At 38.6% G+C, this 25,651-nt stretch overlaps 2 protein-coding genes and 1 long non-coding RNA gene across 8 annotated transcripts; 2 read left to right on the top strand and 1 right to left on the bottom strand.

Moving 5' to 3' along the window:
• LOC149621087 (uncharacterized) lies at positions 1-596 on the top strand. The gene is made up of 3 exons (XM_089855849.1): positions 1-131; positions 230-366; positions 468-596. The coding sequence occupies exons 2-3, from the start codon at positions 232-234 to the stop codon at positions 594-596; spliced, it is 264 nt and encodes an 87-aa protein (XP_089711975.1). The 5' UTR covers positions 1-131; positions 230-231.
• Positions 597-4,164: 3,568 nt separating this feature from the next.
• Positions 4,165-12,054, top strand: LOC149621088 (uncharacterized). Its single transcript, XM_089855905.1, has 7 exons — positions 4,165-8,490; positions 8,754-8,814; positions 9,505-9,666; positions 10,673-10,882; positions 11,617-11,744; positions 11,803-11,910; positions 12,001-12,054. The coding sequence occupies exons 1-7, from the start codon at positions 4,225-4,227 to the stop codon at positions 12,052-12,054; spliced, it is 4,989 nt and encodes a 1,662-aa protein (XP_089712031.1). The 5' UTR covers positions 4,165-4,224.
• A 2,484-nt stretch (positions 12,055-14,538) lies between these two features.
• On the bottom strand, positions 14,539-16,107 carry LOC149621089 (uncharacterized). Of its 6 annotated transcripts, XR_016375547.1 has the most exons (7): positions 15,972-16,101; positions 15,795-15,903; positions 15,541-15,722; positions 15,423-15,473; positions 15,259-15,310; positions 14,983-15,116; positions 14,539-14,907 (listed from the first exon to the last, which is right to left on the bottom strand). It is a non-coding gene; the product is annotated as an uncharacterized LOC149621089 (long non-coding RNA). The 6 variants fall into 6 exon arrangements; XR_016375549.1 differs by lacking the exon at positions 15,423-15,473 and having other exon boundaries at positions 15,259-15,406; positions 15,972-16,107; XR_016375548.1 differs by lacking the exon at positions 15,423-15,473.
• Positions 16,108-25,651: the final 9,544 nt, after the last annotated feature.

A 25,651-nucleotide genomic window follows, 5' to 3' on the forward strand; every position in this document is an offset into this window, starting at 1 on the left:
ACGAAATCCTTTAAAATAAGAAGTCCGTGCCACGTGTCGAAAGTAGTGTGTATATTTTTTAACGTATCCCAAATCGCTTTTGCACTTATGCATTCTGCAATGTCATCTAAACTTTCGTCATTTACAATCAGGTACATAACGTTTTGGTTTTTAAGTACATCATTAACCAGAAAAGTAAACCAAATAATCAAGCTGTGCTAAATTATTCAAACCTCTTTGTATGATTTAGAGATGGATCCAGGTCCACGGTGGCGTACCGAATATGCCAAAATTGGCAGGTCATCATGCAAAAGCTGTAAAAGCAGCATAGCTAAAGATGAGCTAAGAATGGCGGCAATTGTTCGGTCACGAATGTTTGATGGAAAGGTAAATATCAAAATTGAGCATCTGATGACGCGTGTAACATTAATTTCTTATTGTGGAAACAGGTTCCAAATTGGTACCATTTTCTTTGTTTTTTCTAAAAGTTTAAAGTGTCAACTGAGGCTGACATCTCACACTTTGAGGCTTTACGTTGGGAAGATCAAGAGAAAATGAGTAAAATTTCGAGTGGGTCTCAAGCAGCAGCTGCTGCTGCTTCAAGCAACCCCATCTAAAGGAACAAAGAGAAAAAGCTCCTCCATTGAAATTCAAGACTTCTCAACTGAATATGCCGAAAGTAATCGGTCATCTTGCAAAGGTTGTGGAGAAACAATCGTAAAAGATCAAGTTCGCATTTCAAAACTTGACAGACAGAGTGAAAAAGCTAGACTATTTGGTCCACTACCAGCGTGGTATCACGTTGATTGCTTTGTACAAGCGAGAGAAACTTTGGAGTTTTTTGACGATGGCTCTAAAATACCAGGATTTAAGACACTCGGTGTTGAAGATCTAAAGGCCATCAAAGAAAAAATAAAGAAAATAGAAGTCACTCCACTAAAGAAGATAAAGAAAGTGTAGCGAAGTTGTGCGACGATAAAATATTCGCTTAGCATATTGCTAAGATCACGATTAAAAGTTTAAGGGGAAAACCTCACTACAAAGAGGAATAAATATAAACACGTGGTCCGGGCTCGTTACCCTTACTTTCTCTAGCGGGGTAGCGTATAAAGATTAAAATACTATTGGTCAGTATGTCTAGGGGATTTTTAGAGAGGGAATAATTAAACGACATTGAGAGTTACCAAGGTCTTAATGTTTAATTTTAATAAACTCACTAACAAATGCATAACCAATAAACTAAAATAATAAACATGCACGCGACAAAGAAAATAATAATAAAAATTAAACTATTCATGCACAATGAATAATAAATTTATAAAAACAATATGGTCATGACCCATTCTCTTACTTATCGTTAAGCGAGATATATGGTCAGTAGCCCTATCTTGGAACTCTTTCTCAAGCTCTTTGGAAAGTCAGATTTTTCAGTACCAAATAAGTTACTGAAGTTAAAAAGCAGACCAATACAATAAGTTTGAACTATTGCCGATCGATTGCACCCATTTTCAGATTGCTAAGACGCGTACTTTTCCTGCAAAATGGGTTTTAAAAAACGTCGATTTCAGCCCTAACTTAGAACGCCCCCGTCCTAATTTGGAACACCCTAATTTGAGAATGTAGGACATAATCCCCCCCTGGACATAATCCCCCGGACATAATCCCCCCATTTGAGAAGAAAAGGACATAATCCCCTCAGGTAGGAGACAAAATCCCCCGGACAATTTCCCCCGAATGGATGCCGAAGACAAAATACCCCCAGCCCCAGGACTAATTCCCCCCAAACTGTGTTCTTCGGAAGAAAATAAATGTAAAAAATAATATTTTGGAAAAGGCGTACCATTGTAACAATATTTCCAAAATATTACGAACCGAACCGAACCCAACCCAACCTAACCTAACCTAACCTAACATAACCTAACCGGGGACTATGACCGGGGAATTTTGTCTAGAGCGTAGGGGGATTTTGACTAGAGAGTAGGGGGATTTTGTCTACAGAGTGGGGGGATTTTGTCTTGATAGTGGGGGGATTTTGTACTCTTAACTTGGATGGGGGGAAAATGACCGGGGGATTTTGTCTTGAGAGAGGTGGGATTTTGTACGTTTTGAAAAATGGGGGGATTATGACCGGGGGTCTTTTGTCTTGGGGGTATTTAGTCCGTATACCCTAATGAAATTACGAAAAAATCTGAATTTTTTGTAACTAATAATAAGCAAATATAATTTGTTAGCGATGCTACGACCATCTAGCGACCAACGCTTGCCATTTTATACCTGTACATACATTTTAAAGGGCACTGAGTGTCATCTGCTTAAAGCTTCAAAAATTGGCGCGCTGTCAGTTCATTACGGTTAAATATTGTAAATTAAATGCACTCTAACGGTATTTCGAATGAAATAATTACCAAGTTAGATTAAAGTAACCTACAGTGTTATGTTTTTGTGGCGTAACTGTGTCGAATCTACATTTTACATCAAGTGAGTGATACGGTGTTTGAAAATTGAAACCCAATATCACTAGGCGAAACATGCTAAATCAGCTAAAATTGGCATCACGTTTATGACTAAATCTGGATACTGGGCTAATAATTCCCGTATCTTTTCCGCATCTTAATCTACGCTTACGGGACCAAAATTATTAAACAGGTAATGAATCAACGCATCTTCTAAGGTCTTTTTTGTTGTCCTTTAGTGAGTAAAACATTAGTTATGGATGTAAAATGATAGAGTAAATTTTCGTGTTTCGGGGTGTTCCATTTTAGGCAAATGATGACATATTTTCTATTCGAGTTTTCTCAATAATTTTTGGGCCTAACCTGGCGTTTAAAGTGTTGGATCTTTAGTATTTTAGAGGCCGCCTTCGATAGTGGGAATTTTTTTTAGTAGGATAGTAATAAAAATAGTAGTATTTTTCCTAGAACCGAAAAGCTAAACCGATGAGGGAGAAAATACTATGGATAACTAAATTCTGACTAAAACGCTTTCATATGGTTCTACTCTATATACAATTTATGATTATTATTAGTGATTAATGCTATATTTATAGCAAGGTTCCGCCTTGAGGGAACGAAATCCCCTTTCGCTAGGGCAGTTCTTACATGCAGAACTATACCCGTTTAAGTGAGGGTAGTTCTTGCATGCAGTGTAAAACTGCATACAAAGTCGGCCATTTGATCGACTTAAACGCGGTATGAAACTGCATTTAAAAGTCGGTCGTATGACTAATTAAAAACTTCTGGAAAAGGCAGAAAGTTTTCAATTTGTATAAATGTATGGGGTATTAAATCGGTTTTGGAGGCCATAATATTCAGGCAGTAGATACAGACGTTTTTGTGAAATATAATAATCGCTTTTCATTAAGAGGTTTTCGAGCACCAGAACCGCATTTAATTTAATCTTCTCTACCATATTTCCAAAAAATAAAATCCATTTCAACTCTTAAATGCGCTCAAAATAGATAGACTGGCCTCTCAAGTAGCCACTACTGACGCCTAGTTGAGCGGCCAGTGTAATAGTCCATGGTTCCATTTTGCTTGTTTATTCTCTACTGGCCTCTCAAGTAGGCCACTACTGACGCCTAGTTGAGCGGCCAGTGTAATAGTCCATGGTTCCATTTTGCTTGTTTATTCTCTACTGGGCTCTCAAGTAGGCCACTACTGACGCCTAGTTGAGCGGCCAGTGTAATAGTCCATGATTCCTTTTTGCGTGTTTATTCTCTACTGGCCTCTCAAGTAGGCCACTACTGACGCCTAGTTGAGCGACCAGTGTAATAGTCCATGGTTCCATTTTGCTTGTTTATTCTCTACTGGCCTCTCAAGCAGGCCACTACTGACGTCTAGTTGAGCGGCCAGTGTAATAGTCCATGATTCCTGTGTTATCAGCTTATGATCAGCCCGCTTAATAGGGGTTAAAGTCTATTGATAAGAAGTATATAAACATCGTACCCTCCCATTATCTTTGTAGTTGTTACTTTAAGTCCCGTAGAGGCAAATACAGACGCGCATAAATAATGCAATAAAGTTTACGTTTTTATACAAATCTAAAGGTGTTAAAGTTCATAACACAACATGGTGTCAGGAGAAACTTTCGCGAGCGCTCTATAACCGCGTAGTTTTTTAAATTTTCGTTTTCTCAGAGTATCGGTAACGCGTTTCCTGCCGTCGCGGTCCAGTTTCTATCATCGTGTTTGCGGACGCTAGACTGTAACGCTTACCTATTGCTACTTAAACAGAAAAACAACTCAACATGACCGCTGTGCCAGCCTCTGCGCCCGTGTTTCAAGTCTCAACCCCGGATCCTTTCACCTTTGCTTGCCCGAGCGAGTGGCCAAAATGGAGCCGCCGTTTCGAACGTTTCCGTAATGCCTCTGGTCTCAGTTCAAAAGGGGAGGAAGAACAGGTCAACGCGTTAATTTATCTCATGGGAGATCAAGCAGATGACATATTTCTTTCGTTCACACTGACGGCTGCGGAAAAGAAGACATACTCTGTAGTATTGGACAAGTTTGATAAACACTTCGTAATACGCAGAAACACCATTTACGAGAGGGCAAGATTCAATACAAGGACACAACGAGAAGGTGAGACGGCGGATGAACTTATTACCGCAGTATACGCTTTATCCGAACATTGCGAGTACGGTACCCTACGGGACGAACTGATAAGAGACCGAATCGTCGTTGGAATACGCAACAAACACTTATCAGAGCGGCTACAAGACGATCCGAAGCTAACACTAGACCAAGCTATACAGACGGTCAGAAGCGCTGAGGATCGGAAACGGGAACAGCTGGATTTAAATGGAGTCAAACCAGCTAGCCAAGTAGACCGAATTGGAACCCAACCGAACAACAAACGCGCAAGTGCGTGCAGCTACAAGTCGGATTGGAAAAACCGTAAGAAGCGCACATACGACAACATAACGAAGAAGCAACCACCGTTCAACACAACGAAGAACAGTAAAGGATGTCCTCGTTGCGGCAGCCAAGCAAGTCATTCCCGAGACAAGTGTCCAGCGAAGAGCAGCAAATGCCACGAATGTCACGCCGTCGGACATTTTGCGAAGTACTGCCGAAAAACCACTATTAACCAAGTCGAAATGGAAGATGTCTTCCTAGGAGCCATTTCCGTAGACGACATAGAAATCCACGAGTTGGATGTCAACCTGGAAAGTCTATTTCGTGAGGAAGACAACTCAGCTAGCAAGATTATGCAGCAAGAAGACGCATACATCCATTCAGTATCAGAGGAACGGGACAAGAAATGGATAGTACCAGTCAAAGTAAACGGCGAGCTGGTCAAATTTAAAGTGGATACCGGAGCAGAAGTTTCTGCCATACCTTGGGACTGGTATGAACCAAGAAAAACTGAGATGACGCTCTTACCATCAGACAAAAGGCTGTATGGACCGGGAAGAACACGGTTGAAAACGGAAGGCAGAATCCAAGTTCAGCTGGAATACCACGGTGTAAGAATCGATGAATATCTCTACGTTATCGAGAAACTACAACTTCCATTGTTTGGGTTAACGGCAAGCGAGGATCTCAGACTGATCCAAATGATTGAAGATATCGGAACAGAAACACGATCAACGGTGAATCCCGTCAAGGAATTCCCAGCACTTTTCAACGGCCTGGGAAAGATGAAAACATCTTACAAGATTCAGTTGGTACCAAATGATGTTCCATTCGCATTAACAACCCCAAGAAGAGTGCCAATTGCGCTACTGGACGACACTAAGGCGGAACTGGAGCACATGATCGAGAAAGGCGTAATTTCAAAAGTAGAGGAGCCTACCGACTGGTGTGCCCCGATGGTAATTGTCAAAAAGAAGATCGAATACAAGGGTAATGAAAACAACAACACAACGTTGAGGAGGAAACGCGATCTACGAATATGCGTCGACTTTACCAAATTGAACCAGTTCATTCGACGGGAGAGATTTCAACTGCCTGCCGTAAACCATTTGCTTGGACAATTGGCCGGGGCAACAATCTTCTCGAAACTCGACGCCAATAGTGGATATTGGCAAGTCCCTTTGCATAAAGAATCAGCGTTACTCACAACATTCATCACCCCGTTTGGACGCTTCTACTTTAATCGTCTGCCATTTGGTTTAACGTCAGCGTCGGAACATTACCAGCGTCTCATTTCCACCGCCCTTGAGGGAGTAAACGGGAATGTAAATCTCTTGGATGACATTCTACCTTTTGGAAAAGGACAGGAAGACCATGACACAAACCTTCGTGCTGTATTAGGACGACTGCAAAACTCAGGCGTCACGTTGAATTTGAAGAAATGCCAATTCTCTGTAAATCGTATCAAGTTTGTGGGTCATGTTATCGACAAAAATGGAATCAGCCCGGACGAGGAAAAGGTTCAAGCAATTACGAATTTTCCGGAACCGAAGGATCCCACGGAGCTAAGAAGATTCCTAGGTCTTGCAAACTATTTGGGGAAGTTCATCCCAAGGATGGCCGACATCATTCAACCGTTAAATGCACTTTTAAGCACGAAGAATAGCTGGTTTTGGGGCGTCTCACAATCTAACGCCTACCAGGAAGTTAAGACCATCCTCGCATCGAAGCCTGTGTTGTCACTATATGATCCAAAACTGAAAACCATAGTATCAGCGGACGCATCATCATATGGCATCGGCGCCGTTCTCCGTCAAGAACAAGATAACAAGCAATTGAAGGTCGTCGCCTACGCTTCCAAGACGTTAAGTCCAGCGGAGGTACGGTACGCCCAAATAGAGAAGGAGGCCTTAGCCATGGCATGGGCCTGCGAGCGATTTCAAGATTACATCTTGGGACTTCAGATTTTGATCGAGACCGATCATAAGCCACTCAGAGCCATAATGCAAACCAAGGCACTTGACGACCTGTCACCTAGACTACAACGACTACGTATCCGTCTAATGCGATATGACTATACTGTTTATTATACGCCAGGAAAAGACTTAATCATAGCAGATGTCTTATCAAGAGGCCCGTTACCAGAAACCGGTAATGCTGAGCTAGAAGAAGAAATCGCAGCACATATTCAGTTGGTTACGGCTTCCATTCCTGTATCTGACGAAAGATTGGCTGAAGTCTGGAGAGCACAAAAGCAAGACGATACCTGCAAAACGTTGACGAAGTATTCGGAATCGAGTTGGCCAAAACCGAGGGAACTGAAACAAGAGCTGACTAAATATTATCCATACCGTGATGAGATCTCCGTCCAGCAAGATATTCTGATGAAAGGATCCAGAATAATAATACCAAGCGAAATGCAACACGACGTTTTGGATAGAATACACGAGGGCCATCAGGGCATAACAAAATGTCGAGCTAGAGCAAGATCTACAGTTTGGTGGCCAGGACTGTCGAAGCAAATAGATGAAACTGTAAAGAAATGTACAGCATGCACGAAAGAAATCACAAACCGACATGAACCACTCTCTCCGAGCGAATTCCCAGACCGTCCCTGGCAAATAGTGGCAATGGACCTTTTCTACCTAGAGAAACAGTGGTATCTCTTGGTAACTGACTTCTACTCTCGCTATTTCGAAGTTCGAAAGCTCAATGACTTAACATCAGCTGCTATCATCAATCACGTGAAATCAATATTCGCCACGCATGGAATCCCCGAGCAAGTCAGGAGCGACAACGGACCACAATTTCAAAATAAACTACTATCAACTTTTACCGCTTTCGCAAGGGAATTTGGATTCAAGCACGTGACGTCAAGTCCGAATTTCCCGCAAAGTAACGGATTTGTAGAAGCAGCCGTGAAAATCATAAAGCAGACCTTGAAAAAGAGCAAGGACCCGAATTTGGCACTTCTAGCATATCGGTCGACACCGTTAGCCAACGGATATAGTCCAGCGGAATTATTGATGGGCAGAAAACTCCGAACAACCCTACCCATATCGAACAAGGAGCTGTTGCCACAAATACCGCCGTTTCATATTGTCCTCAAACGTGAAGAGAAACGTAGGCAGAGACAGAAGGAAGACTATGATCGCCGTCACCGGGTGAAACCATTGCAATCACTTTCGAGAGGAGAGAGAGTGTGGGTCACAGATCTAAGAGTACAAGGGACCGTACAAGACCAAACGTCTGAGCCCCGAAAATACCTAATCCAAACGCACAATGGTTTGCTAAGAAGAAATCGATTTCACTTGGTACCAATGCCAAAAGAACCGGAGGATGGAACCCGTCACATACTACATCCCACTGGAGTTAAAGAGATGTGCCTAAACCACGCTGTTCAGTATCCTGTTGCACCAACCATCTCAACGGAAGCTACCAATACAGAACCAACCATCTCAACGGAAGCTACTAATACAGAACCAACGATAGTCGGCGATCAGAATTCAATTCCAGATCCATTGACGAATAATCTACCGACCGAACCATCAACTAGTCAGAATGAAGAACTTGACCCTGCAAGAGTTCCGGATGCCAGGAGTAACGGACACACAGCAATAATACACACCAGAAGTGGCCGCCAAGTGAAACAAACTGTTAGACTTAATTTGTAATTAATTAGCTAAAATCATTACTGTAAAGTAGTTGTAAATATTGAATTGTAATGTAGGAATTTAACTTATGGGAGAGGATGTGTTATCAGCTTATGATCAGCCCGCTTAATAGGGGTATTGATAAGAAGTATATAAATATCGTACCCTCCCATTATCTTTGTAGTTGTTACTTTAGGTCCCGTAGAGGCAAATACAGACGCATATAAATAATGCAATAAAGTTTACGTTTTTATACAAATCTAAAGGTGTTAAAGTTCATAACACAACAATTCCATTTTGCGTGTTTATTCTCTACTGGCCTCTCAAGTAGGCCACTACTGACGCCTAGTTGAGAGGCCAGTGTAATAGTCAATGATTCAATTTTGCTTGTTTATTCTCTACTGGCCTCTCAAGTAGGCCACTACTGACGCCTAGTTGAGCCACCAGTGTAATAGTCCATGGTTCCTTTTCCTTGTTTATTCTCTACTGGCCTCTCAAGCAGGCCACTACTGACGTCTAGTTGAGCGGCCAGTGTAATAGTCCATGGTTCCATTTTGCTTGTTTATTCTCTACTGGCCTCTCAAGTAGGCCACTACCTAACCAAACCTAACCTAACCTAACCTATACTTATCTAGTTTGAACGTTAGGACATATCTGTACTGGCCTCGCAATTAGGCCACATAGGACACCTAGTTTAAAGGCCAATGTGATACTTCCATTTCGTTTTTATATTTTTTCACGAACGGCAAAGTAGCCGACGATAAAAACATTAATTTTGCGTGTTTATTCTCTACTGGCCTCTCAAGTAGGCCACTACAAACGCTTAGTTCAGAGGCCCGTGTCCACGGTTCCGTTTTGCATGTTTATTTTCTAATGGCCTCTCAAGTAGGCCACTACCAACGCCTACTTGAGAGGCCCGACATGAAATTTCACCCGCCTCGCCTAAACCAAACCTAACCTAACCTGGTCTAATCTCGTTTGAACGTAAGGGCATATCTGTACTGGCCTCGCAATTAGGTCTCTTAGGACCCCTAGTTAAAAGGCCAATGTATTATTCCAACATTTCGTTATTGCATGTTTATTCTGTACTGGCCTCTCAATTAGAACACTTAAAACGCCTTGTTAAAAGGCCAGTGCATTACCCCATTTCATTTTTCCTGTTTATTCACGAAAGGCTAAGTATGCGCCTCTTTACACGGAAAAAGACCGTAATATAGCAATATTTTGGAAAAGGCGGTAATTTATGGTTAGTCAGAAATAATTAGGAAAAGGCGGCAATTTATGGTTAGTCGGCACAATGTAGCAATTCATACTATTTTCTCCATCATAGGTCTTGCTTTTCCATGTAGGGGGAATACTACTATTTTTACTACCATCCTACTAAAATATTTACCACTATGGAAAACGGCCTCTAAAATAGGAATGACCCAAACTTTTTATTAACTAACTGCCCACGACTGGGCCCCCCTTACTCAACTACCAATTGAAGATGCATGGAACTTCTTCAAGAAATCACTCTTCGATTATGTCTCAAAAACTGTGCCCACTCGGACAAACGCTCTTCCAAGCCCTGGATCTCTCTTGCCACCAGACGCGCAATCCGTAAGAAGGAACGCCTATGGAAGAAATTACGTCGCGCTGCCTCTTCGGGAGATCAACTACGCTGGGATACCTTAAAATTACATTACAAAACCCAGACTCGCCATGTGAAAACTCTTATCTGTAAAGCTACTGAAAAATCTCAACAACGTAAATTGAACTCTGTTCACACTAATCCGCGCGCTTTCTATCGATTTGTACGGAGTCAAATTCGGTCTGTACCCTCTCGGCTCAATATCCATCTTCGAAACGGCCAGAAAACTGACTCGAACTATGATATGGCTAACTGTCTAAATGAGACTCTTGTTTGTAACTTTAATATCTCCCCCCCCCGACCTTACAGCTCTCCCTGAAACTAAACCCTTTTCCATGCCTGACTACCTTCCAACTCTCCCGGAGGTCTATAGTATTTTAAAAAACCTTGATTCGAAAAGTGCTTCAGGTCCTGACGAAATACCAAATCGCCTTCTAAAAAACTGTGCCTCAGCCCTTGCCCATCCACTTCACACTATTTTTAGTATGTCCCTCTCTGAAGGTTCTCTCCCCTTAGATTGGTGTACGGCTTATATTACCCCTATTTTTAAAGGCAAGGGTAGCCGAAGTGACGCCGCCAATTATAGGCCTATTAGCCTTACTTCGACTATTTGTAAAATATTTGAAAAATGCCTCCGCACCCCTCTTTTAGAATTTGTCACCCCGCACTTTAGTATATTCCAACATGGATTCCTTAACAACCGGTCTGTTGAGTCTAATCTCTTAAGTGCCCTTTACGATTGGTTTCATGCTTATGATGAAGGTCATAGGGTTGATATCATTTACCTTGACCAGGAATTTATGGAGGGGCTGGAATGGCTAAGGGGGCTCTCGTTGTACCCTTGATTGTGGAAACATAAGGCGACTCCTTTTTTTTAGAAGTGTAGCTCCTCCCCTTACGTCTGTTTAGCTGTCTACCGAAGGCGAAAAATGTCATGACTCGTTAAAAAAGGCATGGTAGAAGTGACCTTTTATATTTTTTAAAGTTAAACGCGCTGATTCGCCACCGTTCGCGTTCATATTCGATTCTCTCAGCCTAGGCAGAGGACCTAGGGTAGAGGGTGAAGAATTACAGCAAACAAGTTTTTTTGGCAGCCAATGAATGAATGAAAATAATTTAAGTGGTAAATACGATTTTTACGTCAGGCTATGACGTCACTAGCGTAAATTAAGCCACGCCAGTTGTTTCGAAGATCATTTCACGCCGATTAGGATTTGACCTTAGCCATTCCAACCCCTCCATACATTCCTGCCTTGACATAGCTAAGGCCTTTGATTCTGTGCCTCATACGCGACTCCTAGCCAAACTCCACGCTTTAGGCATACACAACAACATATATCGTTGGATTGAGTCCTATCTAACGCGCAGAACCCAGTCGGTTCGGGTTGGCAACTGTCTAAGCAAACCCCTTTCCGTAACTAGTGGTGTCCCACAGGGGAGCGTTCTTGGGCCCCTGCTATTTCTTATATTTATTAATGACCTTCCCAATAAACTAGTCTTCCATTTATGCCTCTTTGCTGATGACCTTAAGCTATACCGCGTCATACGTTCATATGATGATGTAAACCTCCTTCAATCTGACCTGAGCCGCCTTGGTCTGGCCTTTAACGGCCAGAAATCAATGGTACTGCAAATCCAACGATCTAAAGTCGACACTGCTCTCCAGTCCCCTTACTTTCTAGGTGGTCAAAACATACGGCGTGTTAATGAATGTCGCGATTTGGGTGTACACATCTCGCACAATCTCAACTTCCATTCCCATATTACAAAAACCTGTAGTCGCGAAAACGGTCTGTTTGCGACCATTAAAGCAAATTTCCCCAAAATTTCTAACGCACTCATGACACGTCTATTTTCAAGTTATATTCTCCCCATTGTAGAATTTGGTAGCCAACTTTGGAACCCTTATCAAGCCCAAGATATCCGTCAGCTAAATAGTGTTCAAGGTCGAGCGTCAAAAATTCCGTGTAATCTACGTCACCTCCCGCGATCATCTAGACTTTCCTCTTTGGGCTGGGTTTCATTGTCCAATCGGCGGGCCTATCTTGACCTTATCAGCCTGTTTCGTATACTACACACAAATGGTCAAAAATATTTTTCGCGCGCCCCGTCAAACCATGCCACCCGGGGTCATTCTTTCAAGCTCTTCCTACCTCCCTCGCGTAAAAACCCGCTGAAGCACTCGTTTTTTCGACGGTCCATTCCCCTATGGAATTCCCTACCCTCAGATCTCGCCTCCCTAACGTCTCTAACAAAATTTAAATTAGGCCTCAAAAAATTACTTTTTGCACCCTCCTCTTCCTAGTCCCCCATTTCCTCCCTATGGAGCTGTAAGGCTTGTCAAGCCCTAGCTCGTCACCCTCAAACGGAACAAAAAAAATGGCCATAAATAAAGATTCAGCGTTTTCCCCTCAGATCAATATAGATTCTTACCAGTCAAGGCCATAGATATAGTAAAACTATAAAGGGTCTAGATCCACTTCGCTGGCTTAGGCTTAACGAAAAAACGCGGAAGGGGCAACGAGCAGACCACGGCCAACTTAGATACTCGACAAGCTCGCCAATGAGGCCAGCCAAGTTTGATCGCCCTCTATGTTAACGAGCGTATGAAAAAAAACCTGAAAAAAAATCGAAGCCGGGACAAAAAGAGACGAGCTAAAATTTTTTTATAATGTTAATCCTATGGGGCATGGTCCCGAAAGTGGATTCTATCAGCAATTAGGAGTAGTTTTTGAAATGTTTCCGATTTTTGTCCACTCTGGGTATTTTATGAGGCGTGAAGTAAGTTTTCAGCTTCATTTTGAACCTAATTTCATAATTTTACATAAAGTATTTCGCTTTCAATAAATTATTGTTGCTAAGCCTTGGCCATGTTTTTGTTTAAGCAAGCCGGGACAACTCGGGACGAGCTAAAATAAGTTTCTAATGCTATTCCATAGCCGACTTGTATTAATAATAATTAATTAATACAAGTCGGCTATGGCTATTCCTATGGAAAATGGTTTCGAAACTTGATTCTACCTTTAATTAGGAGTCGTTTTCAAAATGTTTCCGATTTTTATTAACTCTGGGTATTTTATGAGGCGTGAAGTAGGTTTTGAGCTTCATTTTGAACCTAATTTCATAATTTTAAATTGCATTGTTTCACTCCCACTAATTTTTAAACTTGAACTTCTATTTCGAGGCGGAGTAATCGTGAAGCCTTGGCTTCATTTCCCGCGAAATTTGAATTTGTAAATATTGCGAGATTTCAAACTGTACATCTGTCAATGCCAAAACTCCATAAAATTTGAAAAATAATTTTTTTGCCGTTTAATTTCCTTTCAAAACGTCGTCTTATGTTTAATTTAATAAGATAAATAGTTTTAAAATGGTTAAAGTTTGCTGTGTACCATTTTGTAAGTCTTCATCAAGAAAACCTAGTGAAAATATATCTTTCCATCAGTTTCCTAACGACCCTATTTTGTGCAATAAATGGCTTAAAGTCATTGCAAGGAAAGATTATGAACCAAAATTACGGTCAGCATCTTCATCCATTGTTTGTAGCATACATTTCAAAGCATCAGACTTTCACCAAGGTAAGTTTAATATACACAAAACTGTTTTGCAATGAAAGATTCCTGAAACAAGATTCATAATGCAAAATTGTAAACATGAAACTTTCAGGTCTAAAAATTCGAAAACTGCGGCAAAATGTAATTCCATCAATATTTCCCGGTTATCCTTCATATATGCAACCACAAGCCACAACGAAAAGGTGCAACAGACACATTTCACCATCCTTATCTACCCTTGTAAAAAAGTCACGTCCCGATTCTTCCGAAGAAATTTCCAATGGGCAAATGCACGAAGAGCAGCAAAGTTCTTTACAGAAACTGTGGAAGAAATTGAGATGGGGGAATCTGACTCAAATTTGAAGAGAACGATAAATAAACTCAACTCAACTATATGGAGACTTAAAAAGAAAATTGACCAACAGAATGAAGAAAAAAAGATTCAACGGGAAGAAATTGATAAATTGAAAGTTTTATTGCAAGACTATGAAAAAGACGAATTTCACATTTCAGTAAAAATTATTCAACAAGCAGCTGATGAAAATGAGTCAAGCCAGGCGCTGTTTTTATTAGATTTAATTCGGAACTTCCCCAAGAAATGCCCTAGGTGGGATTATGACAATATTAGGCAATGCGTGCTTTGGAGATATTGTTCACCAAAGGGTTACAGATTTGCAAGGACTTTAATTAAGCTACCATGCAATTCAACTTTAAAATCTCACGTGGGGAAGATGGATGGAGAAAGTGGCGTCACTGACCTCATTAAAAGGAGGCTAACACTCGAAGCCAAAAAATTAAATGATCATGAAAAAGTTGTATCAATCGCTATTGATGAAATGTCACTGAACAGTCAACTTATATATGATCGAAAACTAGACCGTTTATTTGGCTTAAAGGACACAACACAGTTCATCGAAGAGAAATTTGCAAGGCACAATTCTGAAGCCGCGGAAGAACTTCAAAATTCCAAGCGTGATCCAGTTGTTGCTAATCAACTTCTCTGTTTCCTCATCAATGGCATCTCAACATCCATTTCATTACCAGCAGCATTTTTCTTCTCTAAGCAGCTTACAGAAAGAGACCTCTATGATCTAACCATCACAGTTATTCGTGAAGTCGAAAATTGCGGTTTTATTGTCATTAGACTCGTTGCTGACAATGCCAAAACAAATGTCGCTTTATTTAGAAGGTTTGGTGATGGTGCAAGAGTGCTTAAGGCGGAGGTCACTCATCCTAAAGATAACAGTCGAAAATTATTTCTAAGTTTTGATCCAAGTCATGCAATTAAAAATGACCGAACACAATTACTGGAGGCAACTGAACGAGAGAACCATCCAACTGACATATCCGGGTCATACATTAAGACCTTATACGAGCTTCAAAAAGATATGAGCATCAAACCGGTCAAAAAATTAACAAGAAAGCACGTGTATCCAACAAATCTGGAAAAAATGAATGTTGGTAGAGCCTTAGACATCTTTTCAACTGAAGTTATAACAGCATTACAATATTTAAAAGATAATAGATTTTCGCACCCACAAGCATTTAAATTTAAAAATTGTCAGCCAACAATTGATTACTTACGAGTAATGATGAAGTGGTTTGATATGCATAACATTAGAAATCGGTCCATTATCTACAAAGTCAAAATATAGACAAAATGCCATTCTTTTCAATAAGTGATGAACGACTAGACTGGCTGGAAAACACATTCATTGACTACATAAAGGATCTAAAAGATAACCAACCCAATATTTTAACCAAGGAAACCCTTGAATGTCTCATTCTAACGTCGCAATCTACAACAGCATGTGTAAAATATCTTTTGTCTAATGGTTTTCACTTCATTCTAACAAGCAAACTTACAAGCGATTGTGTTGAAATGTTTTTTTGCAATATGCGACAATCTTCTGGGGGAAACGATCTAATAGATGCCAGGGCAGCAGTTTTTGCCATTGAAAACATTCTACGTTGCGGTTCCAAAAAATTGAACAAGTTTGTTGGTGCCAACGTCCGACAAGATAGCCTCACACCTATCTTGGGATTGCCTGAAGAAGAAAAAACCTTCCATGATGAAGATATTTTCCCCTTAGAAGAGTATGACGTCTCAAAAGTCATACCTGACACCATCATGGCTACACTTGATGAACTTGCCCAATTCCCTGAAACTCAGTCCCCTTCCATCAAGCAAGCTAGTTTGGCCTACATTGGAGGGGTAATTCTTCGCTTCTGTGAAAAGGATGATAGTTTTGAGCCATGTTGCTATGTAAATATAAGTGTGCCAGCATCTGATTCACCTCTATTTGGGCTCATTGACATTGCTAATAGAGGGAATCTTCGGTACCCCAGTAAGGCTTTAGTAGCGACACTCGAGGTGATCCAAAATTTTGTGGAAGCTACAATACCGTACTTGCCAAGATCAAGGATCCTGAAAAAACTAGAGTCTTTATTAATTCCCAAGCTTGAAAAGAGCCCTGTATTAAACTGTGGGACTATTGTGAAACGCCTGGTTCCCCCTCTTCCCCCTCTTCTGGACAATTTACTACACAACATTTCCCAAAAGCTTGAAAGGTTAAACACCTCCAATATAAACCAGTTAGTCGTAAAGTTTTAAAGTTGTAACTACAAATGATATGACAAACATTCACAGTTTAAACCGTGTTTATTGCAATGCAATACACTAATTAAAATTACGCACATATATAATATTAAATGTTATTTTAGAAAACAAACAATACCGTGGTGTAATATTTTTAAATAACACAAAAAAGTACCAAAAGCCAGGATTAAAAAATTAGTGGGAGTGAAACAATGCAATTTAAAATTATGAAATTAGGTTCAAAATGAAGCTCAAAACCTACTTCACGCCTCATAAAATACCCAGAGTTAATAAAAATCGGAAACATTTTGAAAACGACTCCTAATTAAAGGTAGAATCCAGTTTCGAAACCATTTTCCATTGGAATAGCATTAGAAACTTATTTTAGCTCGTCCCGAGTTGTCCCGGCTTGCTTAAACAAAAACATGGCCAAGGCTTAGCAACAATAATTTATTGATAGCGAAATACTTTATGTAAAATTATGAAATTAGGTTCAAAATGAAGCTGAAAACTTACTTCACGCCTCATAAAATACCCAGAGTTGACAAAAATCGGAAACATTTCAAAAACTACTCCTAATTGCTGATAGAATCCACTTTCGGGACCATGCCCCATAGGATTAACATTATAAAAAAATTTTAGCAACATTATAAAACAATTTTAGCTCGTCTCTTTTTGTCCCGGCTTCGATTTTTTTTCAGGTTTTTTTTCATACGCTCGTTAACATAGAGGGCGATCAAACTTGGCTGGCCTCATTGGCGAGCTTGTCGAGTATCTAAGTTGGCCGTGAACTGTTGAAGTGTTGCTAGATTGAAGAACATTAGCGGTTAAAGTAAAGATAAACAAGTTGGGAAAACCAAAATATTACCTCTCCGAGTCAAGAGGTCTACTACTACAAAGTTATTTACCTAGATATGGAATTATTTCTCTTTTTTGAAGTAAAAATTTACGAAATATTGAAGCAGTATTCCAAGCATAGCGAATATACAGTAAAGCAGACGACATTTTACATCCAATAAGGATAAATCTTGACACATGGAAATCAGTTAATGGCAAAAAGAACAGGAAATGAAGTCTACGCTTCAGCTGTTTACCCTATATACTGATAGCTACATTCACAACTGGTTAGCAGTGTAAACACTATCGTCTCGTCTCACCTCAACAATATTCTTAGTTTGCCAACATGAGTGTTAACGTTAAATAATACCAAAGCTAAATTGTAGCTAGACGCACTGATAGTCAATGCGCACCATAAAGAGAATAAAAACTCTGTAGCTTAGCCCTACTAATCTAATTGCCACCATGATCTTTTCTTCTATTATAAAATCTTAACTTGATTATTTAAGAGTGTATTTAACTAGGGATGTCAAAAACCGCCCGGTTTAACCGAAAACCGGTTTTTTCAATTCCGGAGCACCGGTTTTATCCGGTTTTTTAATTCTTCGGTTTTAATCGGTTTTTTCAAATAAAAACCGAAAACCGAATCGGTTTTTTTTTAATTCACAAAATTAAAAGTTTACCCTTTTTGTCACTTAATGTTACTTGGCTTCGGTTGGCTGCTAACAATCTACCACCATGGAGCAATATCAAAGGAGACATAGATGCGTATAATGCAGTTTTAAAGGAACTTTCGTTCTCACTCCAATAAAATTACTCCATCTATCGAGTAATTTTTCATTGGCCTATTCTAGAATGCCAATGGAAAACGGCATTATTGGTACTAACTACTCGGTACTAATATTAATCAAAAATGTCTTGATTAGAATCAAGTCCTAAAAAGTATCGATAAGACTGAGGTTATCACTTGTCTGAAGGATCAGATATTAATTTTTCTTTTTAATTGAAACTTAAAGGCATGCTTAAGAAAAAACAACGTTCCATTACCGTTTTCCGTTGAAATAACTTATTTTACAGGTAATCAATTTCAAAAATTTACTTATCTCGGGTTTTCGGGCACAATTCCATTCCCCCAAAACATTTTATGATTACATTAATTACTTTTGAGAGAGTACGTGTATGACATTGAGTTTTAAAAGGTTCCCTCATTTGTGCCCGGCATGCTTCGCAGTGGATACGTTTTAAAACAATGGCGGAAAATTAAGTAGGGACAGTTAGATTTTTACTCGTGGTTATGCAAAATGATGTAATGTCTAGTGTACTTCAGTCAACAGTCATACTGTTCATTCTCATAGCTCAGGACATGATTAATGCTGCTCACTGTTTCTCTCTCTAGTTTCAAACAATGGTTAGAGACCATTCAGTGCCGCAGGTCGCACATGAATATATTTCAACTACAGTTTACATCAATTCTCCGTGGTCGTACTATTAGCGGGTTAAGCACTAATTTGTTCAGAACATGTCTCGAAAGTGTGCTTGTTGTAAGTTTTTAAAGCAGTGTTGCCAATATGTGGGTAATTTCCCACATCGTGGGAGATTTAGGTTTGGTTTTAGGCTCTGTGGGGAAAAAGTAATATTTTTCCGAAATCAATCAAATGTCGGAATTTTCCTTTTCAAGGGTTAATAGTGCAAAATGCACTAATTTTAACTGCACAGTTAAAATTGGTGCATTTTCGAAAATTTTATCCGGTTTAATAATTTCAAGCGATATTTTGAAATAAATTCGGTGATTTTAAGTTTGGCACTGAAAAAAAAGAAAGCATATTTTGAGAATTTTAAAGCTTTATAGCATTTGTACATAGTGTCAAAGCCATGCGGAGTGATATTCTATATTAAACTTAGTATGATAAAATAGTCCAGATAAATATGACTGTAAAAAAGGGGGTGTGGGAAATGCGGCAAATTTTTAAAATGGAAGTGGGAACATCCACTTTCTAACATTAGCAACACTGATTTGAAGGTTTTGGTCATGGCTAAACAGACCGCTCATTCAGTTTTTTATTGTTTTAAAGCTTATTTTGACACGTTATCTCTCAAAAGTAATTAATGTAATGATAAAATGTTTTGGGGGAATGGAATTGTGCCCGAAAACCCGAGATAAGTAAATTTTTGAAATTGATTACCTGTAAAATAAGTTATTTCAACGGAAAACGGTAATGGAACGTTGTTTTTTCTTAAGCATGCCTTTAAGTTTCAATTAAAAAGAAAAATTAATATCTGATCCTTCAGACAAGTGATAACCTCAGTCTTATCGATACTTTTTAGGACTTGATTCTAATCAAGACATTTTTGATTAATATCTGCTCCTTCAGTCTTCATTTTAATTAAGATTTTTAAGAAACTGTTTTACATTTTCAAAATCTACACTAATCAGAAACATATAAAAAGGGGACCGTAACTTTAGCTCAATCAGTCATTTATTTATAATGATACTCCAAAAAATAAAAACGTAACTCATTGAATGTTTGTATTCTTATTGTAATTAACATAATAGATAGTTTTCACACATGGAGGATTCATACCATTTACACCAGGAAGCCGGGCTATCTGGAGGACAAAAGCAGACGGGTTTTTGTCCTCCAGATAGCCCGGCCTCCTGGTGTAAATGGTATGAATCCTCCATGTGTGAAAACTATCTATACAATTTTTTACAACCCTTTATTGAAACGCGAGGCGCTCCCCTAAAAATTCCACAAATAGGACCAAATTTACAGTTTTACACAATTTTTTAAAACGCTGATTTATGCCTGTTTAACCTTTAGCTCAAATTTTTCATAAGCCCAATATGAAATTCGGATATCCTTAAAACTTCTCAAAGACGATCCGAGATTATCAATTTCAAACTTTTTTGTAGCATTAACTAACGTCTGTTTGATATTAAGCTTATAAACCTTAAACACAATATAGTCAGGGCAATGCCGACTCAATTTATAAGGGCTACCCTAAAAGTCCACAAAGGTGATCCAAGATTGTTAATACGCCTAAAAAGTGCCCTCTTCAAAATATGTAGCCGGCGAAAAGAGAGCGTGATCGAGTGGGCTATGCTAGTGGGTATTTTGGTAGTAAGTAACGGGGGTTGGGACTCCAGGCATAGCCCGCTCCATCACGCACTCGACAACGCAAAGCAACTCGCGCCAGCGTGGGAAATAAAGCGGTAACACAGGGCAAATGACGAGTTTAAAAATTGTCTGGTCCAGTTCAAAAATTAAATCGGAGGGGGGTCAGTGGTCCACGAGACTACTAAAAAATTCAAGGGTAACCAGAGTCCACACGTTAAAATTCTAATATTTTAATTATGCACTTCTTTAGCTTAGCTGGCCAATGGTCACGGACCAGTTTATTTAATCCAAGTCAGGAGGGTCTCTGGGAGTAGGGGTACGTTCAGTAACGAAAATCTCAAGGAAATCGCTGTTTTCTTGATGTGTGGTTGATGGGCTCGAGACGTCACAGTGACGTAAAAGGCTGTTGAACGGAAAAGTAACACTTTGAAGTTAGCGCTGGTTTAGAAAATGGAGTTGGGGAAACGTCTTACTGGCCCTCAAAACGTTACGAAGCGCAAATGGCTCTTTTTAAGTGTAAACGAGCTTACAAATAATGAAATTGTTTAAGAAAATTATGTCTATTTGAATGGTAGAAGTAGTTTTGTAATGAAAACTAATACAATTACTGTAGGAATAACATTATTGGAATTTAATTTTTAAATCCCGCGCCAACTTTTCGTCTGTCAAGTGTTCATCAGTCAAACGCTACGTTACGCCATCAAACAAACCATATCGATTAGATGGCTTTTTTGATGGGCAAGCGCTGAGCATCATGACGTCAAAACCGGAAACGCGAAAAAGCGTACAGTAGGAAAAATCTCACTTCGCTTAGTAAGCGCTACCATCAAAGAGGGTTACTGAACGTACCCCTGGCCTAATGTCCAGTTTAAAAAATCCTTATTTCCCACCCTGACTCGCGCTATAGCAAGCAGCTTGCGACGTGTTGCGCGTGATTGAGTAGGCTATGGTCCGGTCAAAAGAAATCTTCAGTTCAGCGTTGCAAATAAGGCGGTGGCACAGGGAAAATGACCAGTTTAAAAATTAAATCGGAGGGGGAGCAGTGGTCCACAGGACCACTAAGGAAATTCTAGGGTAACCAGGGTCCAGACATTATCTCAACTATTTTAATTACCGACTTCTTTAGTTTAGCAGACGCCGCGCCCTGGTCAATGGTCATGGACCAGTTCATTTATTCCAGGGCAGGGGGGGGGGTCGCTGGCCCAATGTCTAGTTTTAAAAAAATCCCTATTTCCCACCCTGCTTCAGTTGGGAGTCCTGGAGCTCCTAAAGTCCAGAGATGCATATGACAAGGATTCATTTCTCATAAGCGAGAATGGCCAACTCTGATGTGTTAGAGACAGCCTGGCAGCCTGGTATTTGTTTACTTCTCAGTCAGCTGGGTTTTCACCTTTAAAAGTTAATACAGCCCTTTGAATTTAAATAATTAGAAATGAGTAATGTTATTAAATGAATGAATCTATACGGTTGCAGTTGTGTCGAAATGAGAGCTATTAAATATGTGTCTTTGATATTTAGCTCTGATAATTTCAGAAACTTAATAAAAAGTAGTGTTATGTATTTAACCAGTATTTATTTTATTGAAATTTATTAATAACTATTTAATCAAAAAAATTGTAATACTATTTTATGTTATAAATTTTACAAATAAAATTCAAAACAGTAAACATAGGGCAAAGGTTATATTGTATTATAAATAGCCCGTGGGATTGATTTTAGCTATATCGCAATTAGAGCTCGACATTTTCTATCCATTATCCACAAATTAGTAATTAATTTGAATGAAAATAGGTGGATATCTTTTATTAATTGGGAAATAATGCACACACTTTACATTTAAATTTTAGAAGTTAATTTATTATTTTCTTTGTGTATGTAATATTCAGCATTAATTTCACTAAGGCAATAAATTAATTACCTACGAGGAATTAACTAGTATATATGTTTAATATTAGAATTTAATCGTTTCAAAACTAATATGGTTTTGAACCGGTTTTTGTAATTTAGTTATTAAAATTTGTGATTATCGATTGGTCAATATTGAAAATTAACCAATGGTGGAACTAATTTTTTTTAAACTCAATGAAACTGAAATATCAATGAATAATCTACTGAAAGAGGTATCAACCTATTATTTTTTTTCAAACGAAAGTAAATAAGGATTAGCTGGCTTGCTGCTTCAAACAAGATTTTTAACCATGAATAGATTATTTTGTTAATTTTAGTCAAATTTAGATATTCGGTAATCGAGTTGATATGAATAAAGCCGGTTTTGCTCATGTCTATTTTAAACTTTAATCACAGATTTCGCTTACCATTTCACAAGCATAATAAACACTACTGAAGGGCGCAAATCTATCTGTGATCGGTAATGGTGACCAATATAGCAATTTGCCCAATTAATCAGTTTGAACTTCATTTGCACATTTCTATTCGTTAATTTGAAATGTTGCGAGAAATTTGAATGGAATATAAGTAGATATCTCTTTCAGAAGATAGATTTTGATGTTGATATTTAAGATTCATTGAGTTAAAAAAATTGGTATTGGTATTTCAATTAAGCTTTGATATCAACATCGTTTAATTTACGATATGGGCTTATGATGGTAGTCTGTTTATCAGATTAAATCGTTACTTTAAGTGTCACTAGACAGTATCTACCTCCAAAATCGAGGGTTAGTAACTTTGTAAGCATCTCCTAGTCACAGGATATCCGAGGGTCAATTTCTTATATCATAGCTATAGCTCAGTCACTTTTGGCAACCTTGGCCTAATACCATTTTGCTTACCTGGCGCTGTCAAATTCCTTTTAAAGCCTAGATCATATAGGATAGTATCCACCCTTGATTTTCATTTCGCAACACACGTTGGATTCGTAAACCTCGACGCGCACAACGATTAGAAGCATTAAAATTCAAACACAACAACACACTGAGCGCATACATTTATTATTATAGTAAATAAAATTTCTCACTACAGCTGTTTTCAGGGCTGAAGCGACCGAAAGACGGCGGTAAAGAAAAATTCTCCGGCCCGTTAAAGGGAGGGAACGAAATTCAAATGCAAGGCGCGTCCCATCAACAAACAACATTGAATTCGTTTTACGCAATTATAATATTGAAATTTTATACAATTAAGTAATATTTAAGAAAACAAAGCACTACTTTCAAAGTCTAAACTTAAGTACGACGATACGAGAAGGCGAAGTAACGGGCAACGAGAGTTAAACATTTTTTTAAACGGCAAAAATTAACGGAAAGCCAAGGCTTAGCGCAATTTCACCGCCTTAAAAAAAGTGCCAAGTTTACAAATAGATTGTGGGACAATAAAAAGGTGGAAAATTATGAAATTAGGCTTATATTAAAGCTTGAAACCTACCTTATATTATATTTAAAATCCATCCATGAGCAAATCCTCAAAAAATATGAAAATGGCAACGAAAAAGGACCCACTCTCAAATTTTTTTCCCCTTAAAAAAATGGCGGCCACAAACGGGGTAATTTGTCACGGGGGCAATATTAAAGCAGTCTTATCTCACTATCGATAGGCCATTTCAACAAAAGGCATTAAGAAAAAACAATCGGATTATTATGACGCAACTATACGTAAAAAAAGGCCAATATTGGTCGCGCTGATATTTACCAATAAAACAGCGTATCCATGCTAAAATATCGCAGATTGGGGTAGTTTTTAAAATTTAAAATTAAACATACTTAAAATTAATTTTTCTCAAAAACCTTAAAAATGGTCCTAGAAAAAGGTTTAAATTTTGATATAAAACCGTTCCCAAACGTAACAAACGAATATTTCATTTCAAAAGGGTGGCAACAAAATGGCTAAATTTGAAAAAAACTCCATGTTATTTCTATGGGAAAATTTATTTTTTTCACCAAAAGGGCTGATTAATTTTATGGAAATGAAAACCACCCTTAGCAACTTTATTTTTTATACAATAAACTAAAGGGCACCCTACACGCTCAATAATTTGCGCAAAAAACGTGGGGCCCGTTGTTTAAGTTACAAAATATAAATAGAACGTTATCCTGACTAATATTTGTGCAAAGTTCAAATATAATGCTACAATATGTTTTAGGAAATGGAAAATCATTTGCGGTAAATTTTGGACAATATTTGCGTAAAAAAACTGAACATATATTTTGAGTGAGTTTTTATTGCTCAAAATTTTATTCAAAATACGAACAATATTTCGCATTGGAATAAAACTAAAGTCTGTGTATTTAACGATCTATATGTTATGTTTGGTCAATAAAATTGTACACGGTCCATGCCATGGACTCAACATCAACTTTTTTATTGTGATAAAATATATTCAATATAATTGAATAAATAGTGTGCAATATGATCAATATATTTGCCCAATAAAATTAAAAAATAAATTTTTCTACATATTGAGCTTTCAATATCATGATAGATTTTATTTGCACAATTAAAGAAAAGTCTTGGGAATATTTTATAAGATGATGAATTTTATTAATGTCCCCCACTTTATTTGTGCAAAACATTGAGCGTATAAAGGTCGCTTAATGGGTGGATCTTCTTGAAATTTTAACCACATATTGAGGGCCCGAATTGTAGTTCTGTGGAATTTTTTCAAAGCAGTTAATACGATACAAAAAAGTTATAACCAATCAAAAAACCATCCTTATACATTAAAGTCGGTATGAAGTCTTATCTAAGAGAGCTATCGCTTAGGGATGTCAACTTCCCAGAAAAAAACCGGTTTTCGGTTAACCGGTATATTTAAATGGCCGGTTTAACCGATTCAAAAAACGACAAAATAACCGGTTTTTAACCGGTCGTTTATGATAAATGTTGAAAAATGCGATACTCCAACGTAAACTCAAAGACCAAATATAGAGTAATATCTTTCCCATATACGGCAACGTCATAACCCTCTATCTCTTACCTTAGTGATATCCCCTCTCCCCTTCCCTTCCGGGGGCAAATAGTATTCTCTAGTACAAAGTTGCCCCTAACGTAGGGGATACACAGTTCACTCCCCTCTCAACCGAAATTATTCTATTAGTACCGATTAGTTATAGTCTGTCAAACGAAAGAAGAGCCCTGAGAAATTTGTCCAAATTGGTGTCGCCACCATCGACCCCATAGTACTTTATCAACTTGTTTTGTTTTGTCAATAGTCGTCTGGAATATAGTCTGCTATAAACAGATAGGCTTAATCGCAATAGAACCAATAAATTTTGCTATATATATTTAATATGTTTATGTTTCATGGTTTTTTACGATCATGAGTATTAAAGAATAAAAAACAAAATTAACGACAAGACACCAGTTTTATCTTTGTTGAACTAGCATTGCAATATATTTTAATGACATAAGTTAAAGTACTTGTCCATAATTCTAAGTAGTTCAGCATCAAAGCGTCTTCAGTCCACGTCTT

The sequence above is a fragment of the Phalangium opilio genome, unplaced genomic scaffold (genome assembly GCF_054372755.1).
Source record: "Phalangium opilio isolate 3A_F unplaced genomic scaffold, DU_Popi_V2 ptg000209l_1, whole genome shotgun sequence".
NCBI lineage: Eukaryota > Metazoa > Arthropoda > Arachnida > Opiliones > Phalangiidae > Phalangium > Phalangium opilio.